The 17,981-nt window shown below is 37.8% G+C and overlaps 1 protein-coding gene across 1 annotated transcript; it reads left to right on the top strand.

Annotated features, from left to right (window-relative positions):
• Window positions 1–562: 562 nt before the first annotated feature.
• LOC118054206 (dnaJ homolog subfamily C GRV2) lies at window positions 563–17,125 on the top strand. The gene is made up of 22 exons (XM_073406233.1): window positions 563–1,354; window positions 1,580–1,813; window positions 1,958–2,045; window positions 2,162–2,370; window positions 2,598–2,699; window positions 2,778–2,840; window positions 3,001–5,226; window positions 5,501–5,867; window positions 6,476–6,612; window positions 7,201–7,593; window positions 7,729–8,214; window positions 8,632–8,855; window positions 8,962–9,306; window positions 10,227–10,521; window positions 11,448–11,906; window positions 11,975–12,320; window positions 12,401–12,744; window positions 12,824–13,288; window positions 15,041–15,165; window positions 15,784–15,907; window positions 16,301–16,369; window positions 16,635–17,125. Exons 1-22 carry the CDS (start codon window positions 917–919, stop codon window positions 16,836–16,838), a joined length of 7,743 nt encoding a protein of 2,580 aa, XP_073262334.1. The 5' UTR covers window positions 563–916; the 3' UTR covers window positions 16,839–17,125.
• The last annotated feature ends 856 nt before the right edge of the window (window positions 17,126–17,981 follow it).

Raw genomic sequence — 17,981 nt, 5'->3', positions numbered from 1 at the left:
TAAATGAAGAGTTACCAAACATTATTAATTGAAAATTAGGAATAATGTTATACTAATAAAATTTAAGATTATCATAAAATCATATACTTATTTTCATAGAAGATAAATTATTTATAATTTTCAAAACCTATCTACACATTATTATTAATCACTATTTCTAAGAGCTTGTTTATTTTTGTGTTTTAAAAGTATTTTATAAATATTTAATTTTATTTATTTATTTTTTTCTTCAAATTAATTTATTTTTAATGTTTTTAGATCGTTTTGATGTTAAAAATAAATTTTTAAAAATAAAAAAATATTATTTCAATGCATTTTTAAGTAAAAAATACTTGAAAAAACAATCACTACTATAATGTTAAACATGATTTAAGAAATTTTGGTGTGAAAAGTTTGTTTATAAATTGAAAATCCTTTTTCAATTGAATAAGATATAAAATATTGGCGACCTAATTGATAATAGGTTTTGAATTGGTACCCAAATGATAAAAACCATATAGATAAGGGACTAGATAAGGTTTCTCCAAAACAATATCAAAGCACGAGCTCCATTTCTTCCTTTCTCGTCATCTTCCTCCTAGCTGTCAAAAATAATTTTGTTTTTTAAAAAATCCTTCAATCACCTTTGAGAATTTGAGATCTAACCTCAAATTCTAAAGCTGATTTAAATTAACAAAAGTTTCCATGGTAATAGAATTCTTGTTAGGTACAGTGAAAGTATCGGTGATCGATCCAATCGGAAAATCGAATCGGCAATCACGGCCTTAAACTGGGTGCGAATCAGTCCCGGTCTCACACCGAAGCCGGCGTGGGGCTATTCTTCTTTCTCCGCTCTAACAATGTCCCTCGCGCTCACACGCTCTACTATCTAGAACAACAACAATCCGTCACTCGTCACGATCGCAACCGTCCGGTTATGGAATCCGCATCTTCTTCTTCTTCTTCTTCTTCTTCTTCCATCTCTACCCCTCCTCTTCAAGAAGAGCCTGAGTACCTTGCACGCTACCTGGTGGTAAAACATTCGTGGCGTGGGCGGTACAAGAGGATTCTTTGTATTTCTAATGTTTCGATTATCACCTTGGACCCGAACACGCTCTCCGTAACTAATTCTTACGACGCTGGCGCTGATTTCGAGAGCGCTTTGCCAATTATTGGAAGAGATGAGAATTCTAGTGAGTTTAATTTGAGTGTGAGGACTGATGGTAAAGGTAAATTCAAGGCGATTAAGTTTTCGTCTAAGTTTAGAGCTAGCATTCTGACTGAGCTGCATCGGATTCGATGGAATAGGCGTGCTCCTGTTGCTGAATTCCCGGTTTTGCATCTCAGGAGAAAGCCTAAAGACTGGGTTCTTTTCGTAAGTCACTCTTTTCTTTCCGTCAATTTTGATTGAGCAACCACACGCAACCACACACACCCACACACACACATGTATGTATTTAGCTACTACTCATGTAAGATTACTTTATATGATTTCTAGCAAAATATTCATCTAGAGTTCTCAAGTTTCTAATTTTGATATGCTAGTTTGTGAAATTTTATGATTTAATATATGGATATTTTATTCTTTGTTCAAATGCAGAAAATGAAAATTACTTGTGTTGGAGTTGAGCTGATTGAGTTAAAATCTGGAGACCTTCGCTGGTGTTTAGATTTTAGAGACATGAGTTCGCCAGCTATCATGCTTCTTGCTGATGCATATGGAAATAAAGGTGGTGATCATGGAGGTTTTGTTCTCTGCCCATCATATGGCAGAAAATCCAAAGCTTTCCAAGCTGCTTCAGGAACCACGAATGCTGCAATTATTTCAAACTTGGTATGAACAATAGTTTATGATTTCATTCTTATATGTATTTTTAGTGCTTCAGTGTCTTGTGTGAAGTTCCCTTTTGCTCCATAGCTTCCCTCTCTTTAAGATGCGAAATACACCAGAGATCATTTATTGAGTGTGCTTTTGCAGACTAAAACTGCCAAGTCCATGGTTGGGGTCTCACTATCTGTGGACAGTTCTCAATCCCTGAGTGCAGAAGAGTATTTACATCGAAGGGGTATTTCATTATTAAAAATATACCACTACCATTTTTTCATGTCTATGATTTCTTCATCTGTTTTTTCTTTGTTGTTTCTCTTAATTTATCTATGTCTCTTTATTTTCAAATTATAGCAAAAGAAGCAATTGGAGAAAAGGAGACCCCATTTGGGCATTGGTCTGTGACAAGGTTGCGTTCTGCTGCTCATGGAACTTTAAATGTTCCTGGATTGAGTTTGGGAGTTGGTCCAAAAGGGGGACTTGGAGAGCATGGTGATGCTGTCTCTCGCCAACTCATTTTAACAAAGGGTTCACTTGTTGAAAGGCGCCATGATAACTATGAAGTAAGTTGATGAAAATTTTTAACTACAATTTGAGTGAGGTGTTGTGGGCAATGCTGATAATTTGTACATCCATTAAGGTTGGTCTTGTGCATCAGCTGTTAACAATTTGCACCAAATGAATGGTTTTATTTCACATTTACTTAAGTGCATGTGCATGGTGGTATAAAAATATGGCATACTTGATAGAATTGTATCAAATGCTGAGTATCTTCATTAGATGCATTCAGGTTGTTATTGTTCGTCCTTTGCCCGCTGTAAGTTCCCTTGTACGATTTGCTGAGGAGCCCCAAATGTTTGCCATTGAGTTCAATGATGGTTGCCCCATCCATGTGAGCATCGCTTGGCTTCCTTTTGAAATTTTATGTGCTCTTGGTGGAAAGTTCCTAATGTGTGTTTCATGGCTACAGGTCTATGCAAGCACGTCTCGGGATAGCTTACTAGCTGCAGTTCGGGATGTGTTACAAACAGAAGTAGGTATCTGTTCCTGTTGGATGTGGATAGGTTACTTAGTGTAAAAGTTTATATGCATGATTCCAATTTGATAAACTTTCAAGCTTATCAGTGGGATGTGCATTCAACAGGAAAGTTTAATGTGGTGCTGTGGTTGATCTTTTGAGTATACTTGTGCAGGGACAGCGCCCAGTAACTGTATTACCAAGGCTGACAATGCCTGGTCATCGTATTGATCCACCTTGTGGGAGGGTCCATTTACTATCAGGGTCACAACGTCAAATTGCTGATGTGGAAAGTACATCCTTGCATTTGAAACACTTAGCTGCAGCTGCTAAAGATGCTGTAGCTGAAGGTGGTTCAATTCCTGGTTCAAGAGCTAAATTGTGGCGTAGAATAAGGGAGTTCAATGCTTGTATTCCATATAGTGGTGTTCCTATTAACATTGATGTGCCTGAGGTAACTTTGATGGCCTTGATCACAATGCTTCCAGCTACACCAAATCTTCCTCCAGAGTCTCCTCCGTTGCCTCCACCTTCTTCTAAAGCAGCTGCAACAGTGATGGGTTTCATTGCTTGTTTACGTAGATTATTGGCTTCAAGAAGTGCAGCTGCACATGTGATGTCTTTTCCTGCTGCTGTTGGAAGAATAATGGGTTTACTTAGAAATGGTTCTGAGGGCGTTGCTGCTGAAGCTGCAGGGCTGGTCACAGCTCTCATTGGTGGTGGCACTGGAGATGCAAGTTTATTAGCAGATTCTAAAGGAGAGAAACATGCCACTATAATGCATGCAAAATCTGTTTTGTTTGCTCATAATGGTTATGTTGTCATCCTCGTCAACAGATTGAAACCTATGTCTATATCACCTCTACTGTCAATGGCTGTTGTTGAAGTTCTCGAGGCCATGATATGCGAACCACATGGTGAAACTACTCAATACACAGTTTTTGTTGAATTGTTGCGCCAAGTAGCTGGTTTGCGCCGACGCTTATTTTCGTTGTTTGGGCATCCTGCTGAAAGTGTAAGGGAAATAGTTGCTGTGATCATGCGCACAATTGCAGAAGAGGATGCAATTGCAGCAGAGTCTATGCGTGATGCTGCTTTACGTGATGGTGCTTTACTGAGGCACTTATCACATGCATTTTTCAGTCCTGCAGGTGAGCGACGTGAAGTTAGTCGACAGCTTGTGGCTCTTTGGGCAGATTCCTATCAACCAGCTCTGGATCTATTATCTAGAGTTTTGCCTCCTGGCCATGTTGCTTATCTGCACACACGATCTGATGGAGCTCAACTTGAAGAAGACAATCGAGAAGGAACATTGATCAGTAGAAGACAGAGGCGTTTACTTCAGCAGAGGAAAGGTCGTGCTGGGAGAGGAATTGCCTCTGAAGAGCATTCCTTGCCTCCTGTTAATAATTATGAAGTTGGTGATCCCGTGAGGCAGATAAATGCTGGAGCTTTAAGAGGATCAGATAACTATAAAAAATCTTCTCTAGATGCAAATTCTGGACAGTCATCAGCTGCTCATGCCATTGAAAATTTGTCTAATGATGTTGCCTCTACAGGATATCCACAAAATGATCATTCACCTATCATTGCTTCAGCAGATGCACGGATGACCAATATGCACGAGGAATCAGAACCAAATGCCTCAAATTCAGTTGACTCTGATGCATGTGGGCCTGGTGTTCAGAATACAGACCTTCCAGCTCCTGCACAGGTTGTTGTGAAGAATACAGCTGTGGGTTCTGGTCGGCTGCTTTGTAATTGGCATGAATTTTGGCGAGCTTTTAGTCTCGATCATAATCGTGCTGATTTAATCTGGAATGAGCGCACAAGGCAAGAGCTGAGGGAGGCGTTGAAGGCTGAGGTTAATAAACTAGATGCTGAGAAGGCGCGATCTGAGGATATTATTCCAGGAGGTGTGACATCAGATGTGATGGCTGGGCAAGATAGCACACCACAGATATCTTGGAACTATACTGAGTTTTCTGTCAGTTATCCTAGTTTGTCCAAAGAAGTTTGTGTAGGGCAATATTATCTGCGTTTGCTGCTTGACAGTAGCAGCAATGGCAGGGCCCAGGATTTTCCACTGCGTGATCCAATAGCTTTCTTTAGGGCACTCTACCATCGGTTCTTATGTGATGCAGACATAGGACTTACAGTAGATGGCACTGTTCCTGATGAATTGGGTGCATCTGATGATTGGTGTGATATGGGAAGATTAGATGGTTTTGGGGGAGGGGGAGGCTCTTCGGTTAGGGAGCTTTGTGCAAGAGCAATGGCAATTGTCTATGAGCAGCATTTCAGTACTATAGGTTCTTTTGAGGGTACTGCCCATATTACAGTTCTCTTGGATAGAACAGATGACAGAGCTTTGAGGCACCGTCTTCTTCTTCTTCTAAAGGTATATTATGATTGATTTTTGTATTTGTTAAGTTGCATGAGTTTAGGTAATGCTATTTGCTAGTTCATCTTGTCATCTATGTTCCTCAGATGTTTTAGTACCAATAACTATCATTGGATCAACTTGGGATGACTGCTTATGCTTCCATGTTTGTTTGGTTTTCGGTGTTGAGATAATTTTGTTTCCTCTTTGAGAAGGGCGGGGGCAGGGGCAGAATCTGAGACTGACATTTATCCAAAAAATAATTGGTTATCTATATCTAATACATGTGCAGGTTTTAATGAAGGTTTTATCTAATGTGGAGGCTTGTGTTTTGGTTGGGGGGTGTGTTTTGGCTGTTGATCTTCTGACAGTGGTTCATGAAGCTTCAGAAAGGACTTCTATTCCTTTACAATCTAATTTATTAGCTGCTACCGCTTTCATGGAGCCACTTAAAGAATGGATGTTTATTGACAACGATGGTTCAAAAATTGGACCCTTGGAGAAGGATGCTATTAGAAGGTGCTGGTCGAAGAAAGACATTGATTGGTCAACTAAGTGCTGGGCATCTGGTATGTTAGAGTGGAAGAAATTGCGTGATATCCGTGAACTTCGTTGGGTATTAGCTACTCGTGTTCCTGTTCTCACGTCATTTCAGGTAGGTGTCATTTCCGGTGTGGGATTGATGGGGATCTTCATTGTGGTTGCTGTTGTTTTGCTTTTGTTTCTACCTCAATGTTAAAATGAACACTGTTCTCTGTTGCTTTCTTGTTTGGCTGTTGAGTACTTATTTGGTCAAATTTTTCCATGCATTTAACCCCTAATTGCTCAGTTTCTTTGTGTTAGTTGTAAAATAGCATTTGAAATTATTTGTTTTGTAATGACAATTTTGAGGGCTTAATTGAGGGCGCAGGTGTGCATGTTTTAGTAAATTTGGTGCTTACAAATGAGTATCGCAATCATTTAAAACTGACAGATTTTGTTGCATTTATGAAATATAGCCTGTGGTGCTGAATTACCATCCCTATTTTTGATTAGGGTGCATATGAAGGGAAGCTAGATAACTGCTGCTTGCATTACACTGATTTTACCTGATCCGTTTTTTGTTTCTCTTGGTCATGACATGTATATGCAACATTCATGCATAAAAAAGATTTTGCATATTTTTCCCTTTGTTTGCTTTCCATCAATTCCCACTTGGCATATGTTTTTCCTCACATATTATATTCTTATTGTTACCTGATAATTGGTGGATACTGTATCCAGGTAGGGGATGCAGCATTATCCATATTACATTTCATGGTATCTGCTCATTCAGATCTAGATGATGCTGGAGAAATAGTTACTCCAACCCCAAGGGTTAAGCGGATCTTGTCTAGTCCCCGCTGCCTTCCTCATATTGCACAGGTAATTTTCAGAGCAATCTTTTCATTCCTGAATGTTGAGTTCTTGTTGGTATAGCCTACCATCTTTGATGCATTTGAAGGGTTTTTAATACTGAGAATATTTGATTGGATTGGCATGCTTGTTTTTTTAGTTTCTAAGTCTTTAGGCTAGGGGAACACGTTTTAGAGATGCATGTGTATGATAAAAAACAAAGAGGTCATTTGTCTTTTTTCCCATTCTTTCTATCTTCAACAGTTAAATTTTCAATAAATATACCTTTATCCTGAGATTTGATTTAAAGGTTTATGTTTCTAAGTTAATTGATGTCGGTTTTCATTTTATAAGCACGGTACAGTGGGCATTTAGTCTTGTTGCAGGCACTGTGCCAAGCATGGAAGAGGGAGTAAGTAGTACTTTGAGTTTATGTCTTGACACACTGGAAAGAAAAAGGAAAAGGAAAAAAGCAAATATAAACCAAACTTCTATACCATTTTATCTTATGTCCATGGATATTTTATGTTCATCAGTGAAAGCATTGCCTCTTGCATTAGCTACTGCTTGAGTGAATTGTAATATCCAAACCTATGTTTTTTTTTTTCCTGAATAAAGGCTATGCTTTCTGGGGAACCGAGTATTGTGGAGGCTGCTGCAGCTTTGCTGAAGGCCATCGTTACCAGAAATCCCAAGGCAATGGTACGTCTTTACAGCACTGGTGCATTTTATTTTTGCCTGGCATACCCTGGATCCAATCTCCTCTCCATCGCACAACTCTTTTATGCGACTCATGTCCATCAAGCATTCCATGGTGGGGAAGAAGCTGCAGTTTCCTCGTCATTGCCTCTTGCAAAACGCAGTGTGTTGGGTGGGCTTTTACCCGAATCCTTGCTGTATGTACTGGAGCGTAGTGGTCCATCTGCATTTGCAGCAGCAATGGTTTCTGATTCTGATACACCAGAGATTGTCTGGACTCACAAAATGCGTGCTGAAAATTTGATCCGTCAGGTATTTTTAAAACTCCAAATGAGGCAAATACAGTGTGTAGCTCATTGCTTTTTTGTTGATTTCAAGGTCTCCAGTTGGCTACCTTTATGGAGGACATTTTAAAACTTGCATTTATCCTGTACTTTTCTTCTACAGGTTTTGCAACATCTTGGTGATTTTCCCCATAAATTGTCACAGCACTGTCATTCTTTATACGACTATGCTCCAATGCCACCAGTGACGTACCCAGAGTTAAGGGATGAAATGTGGTGTCACCGTTATTACCTTCGGAACCTCTGTGATGAGATTCGCTTTCCGAATTGGCCAATTGTTGAACATGTTGAGTTTTTGCAGTCATTACTGGTAATGTGGCGTGAAGAGTTAACACGAAGACCTATGGATCTTTCAGAAGAGGAAGCTTGCAGAATATTAGAGATATCCCTGGAAGATGTATCGAATGATGAAGCCGAAAGGAAGTATTCTTCTGAGGACACAACTAACATAACAAAGCAGATTGAGAACATTGATGAAGAAAAGCTCAAGAGGCAATATAGGAAACTAGCAATGAAATACCATCCTGACAAAAATCCTGAGGGGAGGGAGAAGTTTCTTGCTGTGCAAAAAGCTTATGAGCGACTTCAGGTATACTGTAACTAGAAAATACTTTATTATGCATGACTGTACAATGTGAATATTGCACCCTTTAGATTACTGATGTTATATGAACAAACTGAATATTTCATGTTCTAGTACTTAGCAACTGAAGAGTTGATTCCCTATAATATTTATATTTGTACTAAAATCTTTAAATCATAAGATCAAAATCATTCATTTTTGTGTCTTTGCTTTGTTTTTCCTTATTTTTTCTGAAGGGTTTTTTATTTTAATGTTTAAGTTAGTCTGCACACACATGTACACCGAAATTTGCAACTTGATATGAATGTTTCACACATCTTACGCTGCTTTGTTCCAGTGTTTTCCCTGCTATTTGGCGACCAGTTCAATCACAGCTCACTGTTTAGTCTGCCAATTAGCTTTGACTTATTTTACTGTTTATAGGCCACAATGCAAGGGTTGCAAGGTCCTCAGCCTTGGAGATTACTACTTTTATTGAAGGGACAGTGTATTTTATACAGACGATATGGAGATGTGCTGGAGCCTTTTAAATATGCTGGCTACCCCATGTTGCTTAATGCTGTTACAGTGGACCAAGATGATAACAATTTCCTTTCTGCTGATAGAGCTCCTTTACTTGTTGCAGCATCAGAGCTTATTTGGCTGACGTAAATATCCCAGTTGCATTTTTAACTGTTTCTTGAATTGCTTTTAATAGACTTACGAAGAGATTTTGACTAGCATTACTTCTTTCTACTACTACTGGATATTTAGGTGTGCTTCCTCTTCATTAAATGGTGAGGAGCTTGTAAGGGATGGTGGGATACAACTTGTTGCAACTCTTCTCTGCCGTTGCATGTTTGTAGTTCAGCCAACTACTCCTGCAAGTGAACCATCTGCTATTATTGTTACAAATGTGATGCGGACCTTTTCTGTCTTGAGTCGGTTTGAGAGTGCCAGAGCTGAGATGCTTCAATTTTCTGGACTAGTAGAGGATATTGTGCACTGCACTGAACTTGAGCTTGTACCTGAAGCTGTGGATGCTGCACTCCAGACTATTGCCCATGTTTCTGTGTCCTCTGAATTACAGGATGCCTTGTTAAGGGCTGGTGTGCTTTGGTAAGTCATCTCCTTCATTTTTCTGAACTATTGCTTCACTTTTCATGTATATATATATATATATATACACACATACACCTTACACTTCTGCAACTCGGCTGGATATTTTGGTTTCACTCACCGGCACCCTTTAATATATAAATTTCTTGAGCTATACTATCTGATTTTAGTTTTACTTTATTCATCCCTTCTCTTGATTTTCGTGCTTGTGAATGTGCATTGATCATTCCATTTTTTTAATCATGCATCCTTGATGAGCACCCGAGGAAGGTTGTTTTCCATGTCATACTAATTAAATGGCAATATCACTATTTTTGCTTTCAATTTTCACTATCTTTTGACCTAACCCCCCCCCCCCCCCAAAAAAAAAAAAAAAAAAAAAACCTTTATGGATTATAATGATGTATAATTTGGTTCTACATGCTGAATTCCTTGCTTCACTTGATTAAATTTCTCCATTTGTTGTTACCAAATCCACTTCCAACATTCTTTTAGAACTCTGTGGTGGAACTCTCTTGTTTCTAGTTTTTGTATCAGATGATAAGTTACTATACAATTTTTCATCTACATAATAATCATCAAAGTCATCTGATCACTGTGCTGCATGATGAACCTGATTCTAGTTGTCACTATGCATTAAAAATTGTGGGGTTGAAAAAAAGAAGGATGGAACTAGACTTGTTTTTGTAAGAGGGATTTAAAGGAGACTGTCAAGCTAATAAGATAGATCCTGATAGCAGATGGCCAATTCCCTGTCTCTTTAACTGAATTGAGGGTTTATTTTTCAGTCAACCAAAAAGAAAAATAAAAACTGAATGAGGGGTGATATGGCTTTTACTGTTCATGCCACTAATGTATTCATTTTAAACATTGAAATGTTAAAGTATACATTCTTATATGTCAAATTGGTTTCTTTTTAGGTACCTTTTTCCATTGTTGCTTCAGTATGACTCAACTGCCGAGGACTCTGATAAGACAGAGTCACTTGGTGTAGGTTCTAGTGTTCAAATTGCAAAAAATATGCATGCTGTGAGAGCATCCCAGGCTTTGTCAAGGCTTAGTGGTTTGTGCACAGAAGGGAGCTCAACGCCTTATAATGCAACTGCTGCTGATGCCCTTAGAGCTTTGCTAACTCCTAAGCTCGCAAGCATGCTGAAAGATCAATTGCCAAAAGACTTATTGATCAAATTAAATACAAACTTGGAGTCTCCAGAGGTAATTGGTGTCAATTTTTAAGGAAAAGAAATGTTCAGAGTTATGAATGTTCTAAAGAATATTTAGGCATTATTATTTATATCTTTTATTTGATGACTTGGGAATTTTGTTATTTTAATTTGTTGAGATCTTGCTTTGGCTTCAACTTTTTTGGGATTGAGGTTTGGTTGCTGTTTGGTTTCAACTTGTTTACCAACCAATTTACAGCATTTTTCAATCCCCTACCTCCTTGTCATCAACATTTATCATAGTTCTTTGTTTGGTATCATGGAGAGGAGTTATGCTATAGAATAATGAAAGATGCAACACAAAGATGATTTATAATCCAACTTTTAGGGTTTTCTTTGTGTCTATTCATGACTTCGTGTCATGGTGATATTTATCTTTTTCCTGGAGAGAGATAATTATTGTGATTTAATTAGAAGGATGAAAATACCAGAACTTTTTTGTTGTATCTAGAAGAACATTTTATATCTGCAATACCTGCCTTTTCATTTCTACAACGGAATTGCATGTGTAACTAGTTATTTCGCTGTCGGGATTTGAATCCTTTGTATCTTGCATCTCCCTATTCCCACATATGAGTTGCTACCAATTATCAAATCAAGGCAGCAGAGTTTTAGTAGTAAATGGTTTTAATTGATTGCTAATGATTTTCTTCCTCCCATCAGTTTGCCTCCATTCATCATGCCAGGTCACAAAGGCCCTGTGGAGTCAAGGGTGATTCTGATGAGATGATAATATGAAAGATTACTGTTAATTAATGGCCTAAACAATGCTTCAAAGTTAAATTCATGTTTAATATGTAGCATATACTAGCTTGTTTACTGTTTTTTTTTTTTGTTGTAGTTTCGGGTGAAGTTTTTTTTTCTTATTCTGTTTTCTATGATCAATATTTATTTATTTATTAAACCTCTGTGATTTAGATTATCTGGAACTCTACAACTCGGGCAGAGCTGCTGAAATTTGTGGATCAGCAACGTGCAAGCCAAGGTCCTGATGGTTCATACGACATGAAAGATTCACATGCCTTTTTATACGAGGCACTGTCCAAAGAACTATTTGTTGGCAATGTTTACTTGAGAGTTTATAATGATCAGCCAGACTTTGAGATCAGTGAACCAGAAGCATTCTGTGTTGCTCTAATTGATTTCATATCTTTTCTAGTGAATAATCCATTTTCTATAGATTCGGATGTTCAGAATATTCTTAATCCGAGCAGCTCATCCCCTCAAACATCTGAGATTATAAGTGATACTTCAGATGTATTAGTGAATGGACAACTTGTAACTGATGATTCAATGGCAGTCTCTGATGGAAAATCTACAGATAAAGGAGAATTGGATCTGGTTAAGAACTTTCAATTTGGATTGACTTCACTAAAGGTACATAATTGACTTTTATGTTATGGTTGTTATTAATCATATGTGCCTGACTCTCTCTTAACTGACAGAACTTACTGACAAGTTATCCAAATTTGGCGTCTATATTCTCTTCCAAAGAGAAGCTATTTCCTCTCTTTGGGTGCTTTTCTGTTCCTATTGCATCAAAAAGCAATATCCCTCAACTTTGCCTGGCTGTGCTGTCTCTTTTGACAACATATGCTCCTTGCTTGGAGGCTATGGTTGCAGATGGATCTAGCCTTCTTCTCTTACTAGAAATGCTACACTATGCTCCAAGTTGCCGTGAAGGGGCTCTTCATGTTCTATATGCTTTGGCAAGCACTCCAGAACTTGCTTGGGCAGCTGCCAAACATGGTGGAGTGGTGTACATTCTTGAACTTCTGTTGCCTTTGCAAAGTAATGGTTTTTTTCTTACACCCACTTGTTTGTTTATTTTGAAGTCACATTTCATTGATTATATAAATTATGGTGTGCAGAAGATATTCCCTTGCAACAGAGAGCAGCAGCAGCTTCCTTATTGGGGAAGCTTGTTGGGCAGCCAATGCATGGGCCTAGAGTTGCTATAACACTGGCAAGGTTTCTTCCAGATGGCCTTGTTGCAGTTATCAGGGATGGCCCTGGTGAGGCAGTTGTATCTGCTTTAGAGCAGACGACAGAGACTCCAGAGCTTGTATGGACACCAGCAATGGCATCATCTTTGTCTGCACAAATTGCTACTATGGCATCAGACTTGTACCGTGAGCAGATGAAAGGTCGTCTTGTTGATTGGGATGTACCTGAGCAGGCTTCGGGACAGCAAGAAATGAGAGATGAGCCACAGGTACCATGTGATAGATGCCATCTCCATATTATACTGACTACATATTCTGCGGGAAATTCACAGTTTCATGGTCATGCAGGTTGGTGGAATCTATGTCAGGCTGTTCTTGAAGGATCCCAAATTCCCTCTTAGAAATCCTAAGAGATTCTTGGAAGGGTTACTTGATCAATATTTGTCATCCATTGCTGCCACTCATTACGACACACAAACTGTTGATCCCGAGCTTCCTTTGCTTCTTTCTGCTGCTTTGGTTTCACTACTGCGAGTGCACCCTGCACTTGCTGATCATGTTGGATATCTGGGATATGTGCCAAAACTTGTGGCTGCTGTGGCATATGAAGGAAGAAGAGAAACAATGGCATCGGATGAGGTGAAAAATGACAACTATGCAGACAAAGCACATGAATCTGATGACGGATCAAGTCCGCCCGCTCAAACTCTTCAAGAACGAGTGCGCCTCAGTTGTTTGCGTGTTCTTCATCAACTTGCAGCAAGTACAACTTGTGCTGAAGCTATGGCAGCAACTAGTGTAGGAACTCCTCAGGTACATTTTATAATATTCTCTTTTCTGATGTTAATAAAGTTGGTTTCTTGAGGAAAATCATTAGTTCTTTCTTCTTTCTTTAGCTAACACACAGCATTGGTTTAATGCTTATAAAACTGATTCTCATAGTGCAAGTCCTTGTCATGCTATGGTGTGCTTAATGTGCAGTTGAGTGTTATATTCTTGTCTTCAGATAGGTTAAATTAAGTTGGTTTCTTGAGGCAAATCATTTGGTTCGCTCTTCTCTTTCTTTGGCTAAGCACACAGACATTGATTAAATGCTTCTGGTATAAAACTGATTCTTGTAGTGCAAGTCCTTGTCTTGCTAAGGTCTGCTGAATGTGCAGTTTAGCAGCACTCTATCACTGATTAAAATTCCTGAAATATTGAGATGCCAATTTTGTGTTGCTCATTATTTCCCCCCTATTCTGAAAGTGCATGATGTAGATCAAGTTAAGAATGGAGATAAAAGATTGAAGAATTCCCTATAGGAGAGGGATAACTGAATTAGAGGCAGAAAACCCAACTGAATAAGAGGTAGAAAACCCTATAGAAGAGGGCAGAAAAACATAAAGAAAAGCTCTATAGATGAGGGTCGGAAGCAGATAGAATAAACAATTCTCAACTATCCCTTGACTCGTTGTATGGTCTGCTAGTTATACACAAAATCTGGATATTATATAGACACCAAGAACCATAGTTACCCAGACCATCTAGGAATTAAGAATCCTGATAAATATTATCTTTAATGATAATAAATTCCAAAAAATTCTCTAGTTTAATCATCAAAGTTACTGCATCTTGAACAACAAATGAAGAACTTGTTTGGCCTCTTGTTGCCATAGCTTTTACTATAAGCAAAGCAATCAAAAGGGCCAAATAAGTGTTTGATAGGGATTTTAATACTTTATTGCTTGACCATTAGAAGTAGAAGGTGGTTCCACTTAAAGACGTATTGACTTTCACTTTAAAAAAGCTTTGGAAGTGATGCTTGTTTGGATGGAAGTCTCTCTTATTTTATTTAAAGATACAAATAACCTTTAAAAAAATCTTACTCACAAATATACTATACAGTGCACATACCTTAATTCAATTATATAGTATTTCTATTTATTTAAAAAATCATAATTATATCATTCTTGTTTCTTTTTTTTTTCCTTATATTTTTTTGTCGATGAAAGAATTTGCATTTCCATGTAACCTATTTTTATTTCTTAAAAGATTTTAAAATTGAGTTCCATCATTAATGGGTTTTTTTCCCCTCTTAATAATAGATTATCAAACAGTTAAGTGATTTTAGTCCAAGCACGATGCAAAATTTATTACCAAATAATTTAATATATTTAATCTCACAAGACAATCACAACACAATAGCTACAGCTTGGACCAAACAGGCTCAAAATTCAAAATTCCTTATTTATGTCCCACATTCATGTGTATGTGGATTTTTTCCCCATGTTTAAAGGCTTTGGGAATTTTGGAGTTTAGTGTTGTGCAAATCCTAATGGATGTTTAGCATTTCTGTTTCCACTTTCATACTAGTATTATTCTGTTCAATGCCTATTTCCCCCCTGGCTTGGTGTGCCTGATAAGTTGTGCTGGCATATTTATGCGTTTTGCACTTATTTGTGGTTATCTGAGCTTGTGCATGTACATGTATGTCTCATTTTTGTTCGCGTCTCAATATGTTACTGCTCCATTATAATTACCTTTTCCGGATCCCTGTTTACTCTGTTAATATTCGGTATTCAGGTTGTCCCACTTTTGATGAAAGCTATAGGATGGCAAGGTGGAAGCATACTTGCTCTTGAGACATTAAAACGTGTTGTAGCTGCTGGGAATCGTGCCCGGGACGCTCTGGTTGCACAAGGACTTAAGTAAATTTCTGTTCTCCCTTTTCTTTTTAACTGGTGCTATAAGATCTGTTAATCAATCCATAATCTTTCCTTGTTTCCACTGGGGTGAGATCCAAACCTTGGCAGATATGTGCTTGTGTGTTTCATGCTTGTGAATTATAGTAAAATTGTGAACAGCATAAACCACAATTTCTATTATTGTGCAGCTGTTGAATTTAGAAATAGTTTTGTGTTCCATGGTTTCAGAATTCACTTGTAAGCCTGTGCAGTGTAGAAAAGATGACTCCAGAATTAGACATCTTGTTGGATCTAATTTCAGGATGCAATGTGAAGACATCAAATTTATTCCAAAATATATGAAAAAAGAATAATTACTAAAGAGAGGAGTAAGGACTTTGAACTTTGGCTTTCAATCCCCCTCCCCCTTGTAAAGTTAAAAGGCTGATGACAACATATTTTTTGAGATGCAATTATCATATGAGTCTTCTAAAATTTGGGGAAAAGAATTGGTTTCAACATTGGTAGTTGGATCAAGACTTACTTTTGCAGATACTGAACTTTTATAAAATGCCTCACTGATTATATAGAAGTTCCAAAAATATCTTTCTGATGTCAGAATAAATTGTTTTAATAATTCAGGGTTGGTCTTGTTGATGTACTTCTTGGGCTTCTTGACTGGAGGGCTGGGGGGAGAAATGGACTGTGCTCTCAGATGAAGTGGAATGAATCTGAAGCATCTATTGGCAGAGTGCTAGCAATTGAGGTTAAAATGTTCATGATCATAATTCTTATTTTCTCCTGTCCTCCTGGAATGCTTTTTGGTTGATGTTCTTCTAAATTATTATTTTTCATCTCAATACTTGCCAATTAATTTTATGGAATCTCCTATGTCATTTACTAAATAACACCCATGTATTTTTGGATTCTGTTTAGATGTTCTAAATCTCTATAGTCCTACTTCAAAATATGGTTGCTTCATTACAAAAGAATAGAAGTTGGGTCACATGAAAAGACCCAGCTGGATATTGTAAACCTTTGCAGATATAATTATGGAAATATCTATGAAAGAGAGCCTTTTCTTTTCATACTTGCGAGGTTGTTTCATGCCTTTTCCTTTGATTTCTAAAATTTTGTGATATGACTTATCTTGGTCTAGGTTTTGCATGCTTTTGCAACAGAAGGAGCACACTGCAATAAAGTGCGTGAGATATTAAATGCTTCTGATGTAAGTACTAACATGGTTTTTTTTTTTTCCCAGTTCCTTTATTTTTGCGTTGTATCTCTTGGTTTGTGGATACTGAACTTTTAGTTTCTTGTTCATAAGATTTCAATCATTCATTATCCCAAACTTTCTTGATCATTATGGTGCATTTTATTCATGAAGAGATGCAATTTAGCTGCCCCTGCAATTAAATTTAGTGCATGATGTCTTTAAGCCGGTACTTTTTGGTGAGATAAAAATATTGCTGGTGGTTCTGTCCATTTTGCAGGTTTGGAGTGCTTATAAAGACCAGAAACATGATCTTTTCCTTCCTTCAAGTGCCCAGTCGGCCGCAGCAGGAGTTGCAGGTCTCATTGAGAATTCTTCATCAAGACTGACTTATGCCCTTGCAGCTCCGCCACAACCTCCTCAAGGAAGACCACGTACTCCAAGCCCTTCTGACACAAATGGAAATCAAGATAAGCTTATATAGCACCCAAGTGGAGGTATTGACCAAGTAATTTACACAGCATCACATACCGTTTTGTATAGCTCACTGTACAGCTTTGTTACTCCCCCCACCCTTCCCATCTCCTGGGCTACATGCGCCCCTTGTTCACAAACACATGCTCGTTTTCACACTGGGGTGGCATTTGCATTTTTCAAGATAAATTAAGGGTGTTTTTTTCTTGTAACCTGTAAAGAGAGACATCTTTGTAAATTTTTTCGGCATATCTCTCTATTTTCTATATATAGTTGAGGTGATTTTTTTGTGTGAAATTTCTGGCATCTCTCTTTTGACGAATTTTCCTGGCAGTTCTTTGAGAGCAATCTTCATTAGGATTGGTGGAAGCTTTTCTTTCACCTCTCAAAGTTAGCAGTGTTGGACGTGGATGCTAAATGTTTGATCCATGATTCATGGGCTCAAGTTCGAATCCTACATGGTCTTTTTCACAGGATTAAGATTGAAATCTAACACGAGTTCACAAACACACAACTGAATACTCATACGGTTAGATTACAAAGTATAAAAATCTCAAGTCTTTTGTAAGGATATTATCTAACTCTTTTAGGTAAAGTGTTGTGTGGGGTGCAACCAATATGAAAATAATCAGAGGTATGAACAAAGTAGAAAGAATATTGCATCAAGTTGTAAAGATGAAAGGAAATACTAGAAAAATATGACTAGCTAGCCGTTTAGAAATAGAGCGAGGAGGTCAAACTTTTCAAAGTATATGAAGTTTGGTGTTCTGGATAGTTCAAGCCACGTGATGTTAAGAGTGACAGCATGAAGTATTTAAAATAATTGTCTTGTTTGTTTGTCCTAGATGGTAAGAATTCAAATATGGGTACAAGGATGAGGTAACTCAAATCTTGATGTAAGAAACAAGATAGGTACAACTCTTGCACACTTTTGCATATGTGAAAAAGAGAATTTTCAAGCTCATGCAGGTGTACAAAGGAGAAAATCATCTAGTATATACTATTTGTCTTAGAGATATTGTATCTGGTGTGGTTATCTGGTTTATCATTTGTTTTTAAAATTTGTATTTAATATGATTAATTGGTTTGCCACTTGCCATATTGTTCATTAGAGGCCTTAGAAATTGTGTGCTATGGTCATCTAGTTTACTAG

Source organism: Populus alba, chromosome 18 (assembly GCF_005239225.2).
Source record: "Populus alba chromosome 18, ASM523922v2, whole genome shotgun sequence".
NCBI classification, from domain to species: domain Eukaryota; kingdom Viridiplantae; phylum Streptophyta; class Magnoliopsida; order Malpighiales; family Salicaceae; genus Populus; species Populus alba.
The sequence above is the reverse complement of the archived record's forward strand: the minus strand, read 5'-3'. Positions and strand labels throughout refer to the sequence as shown.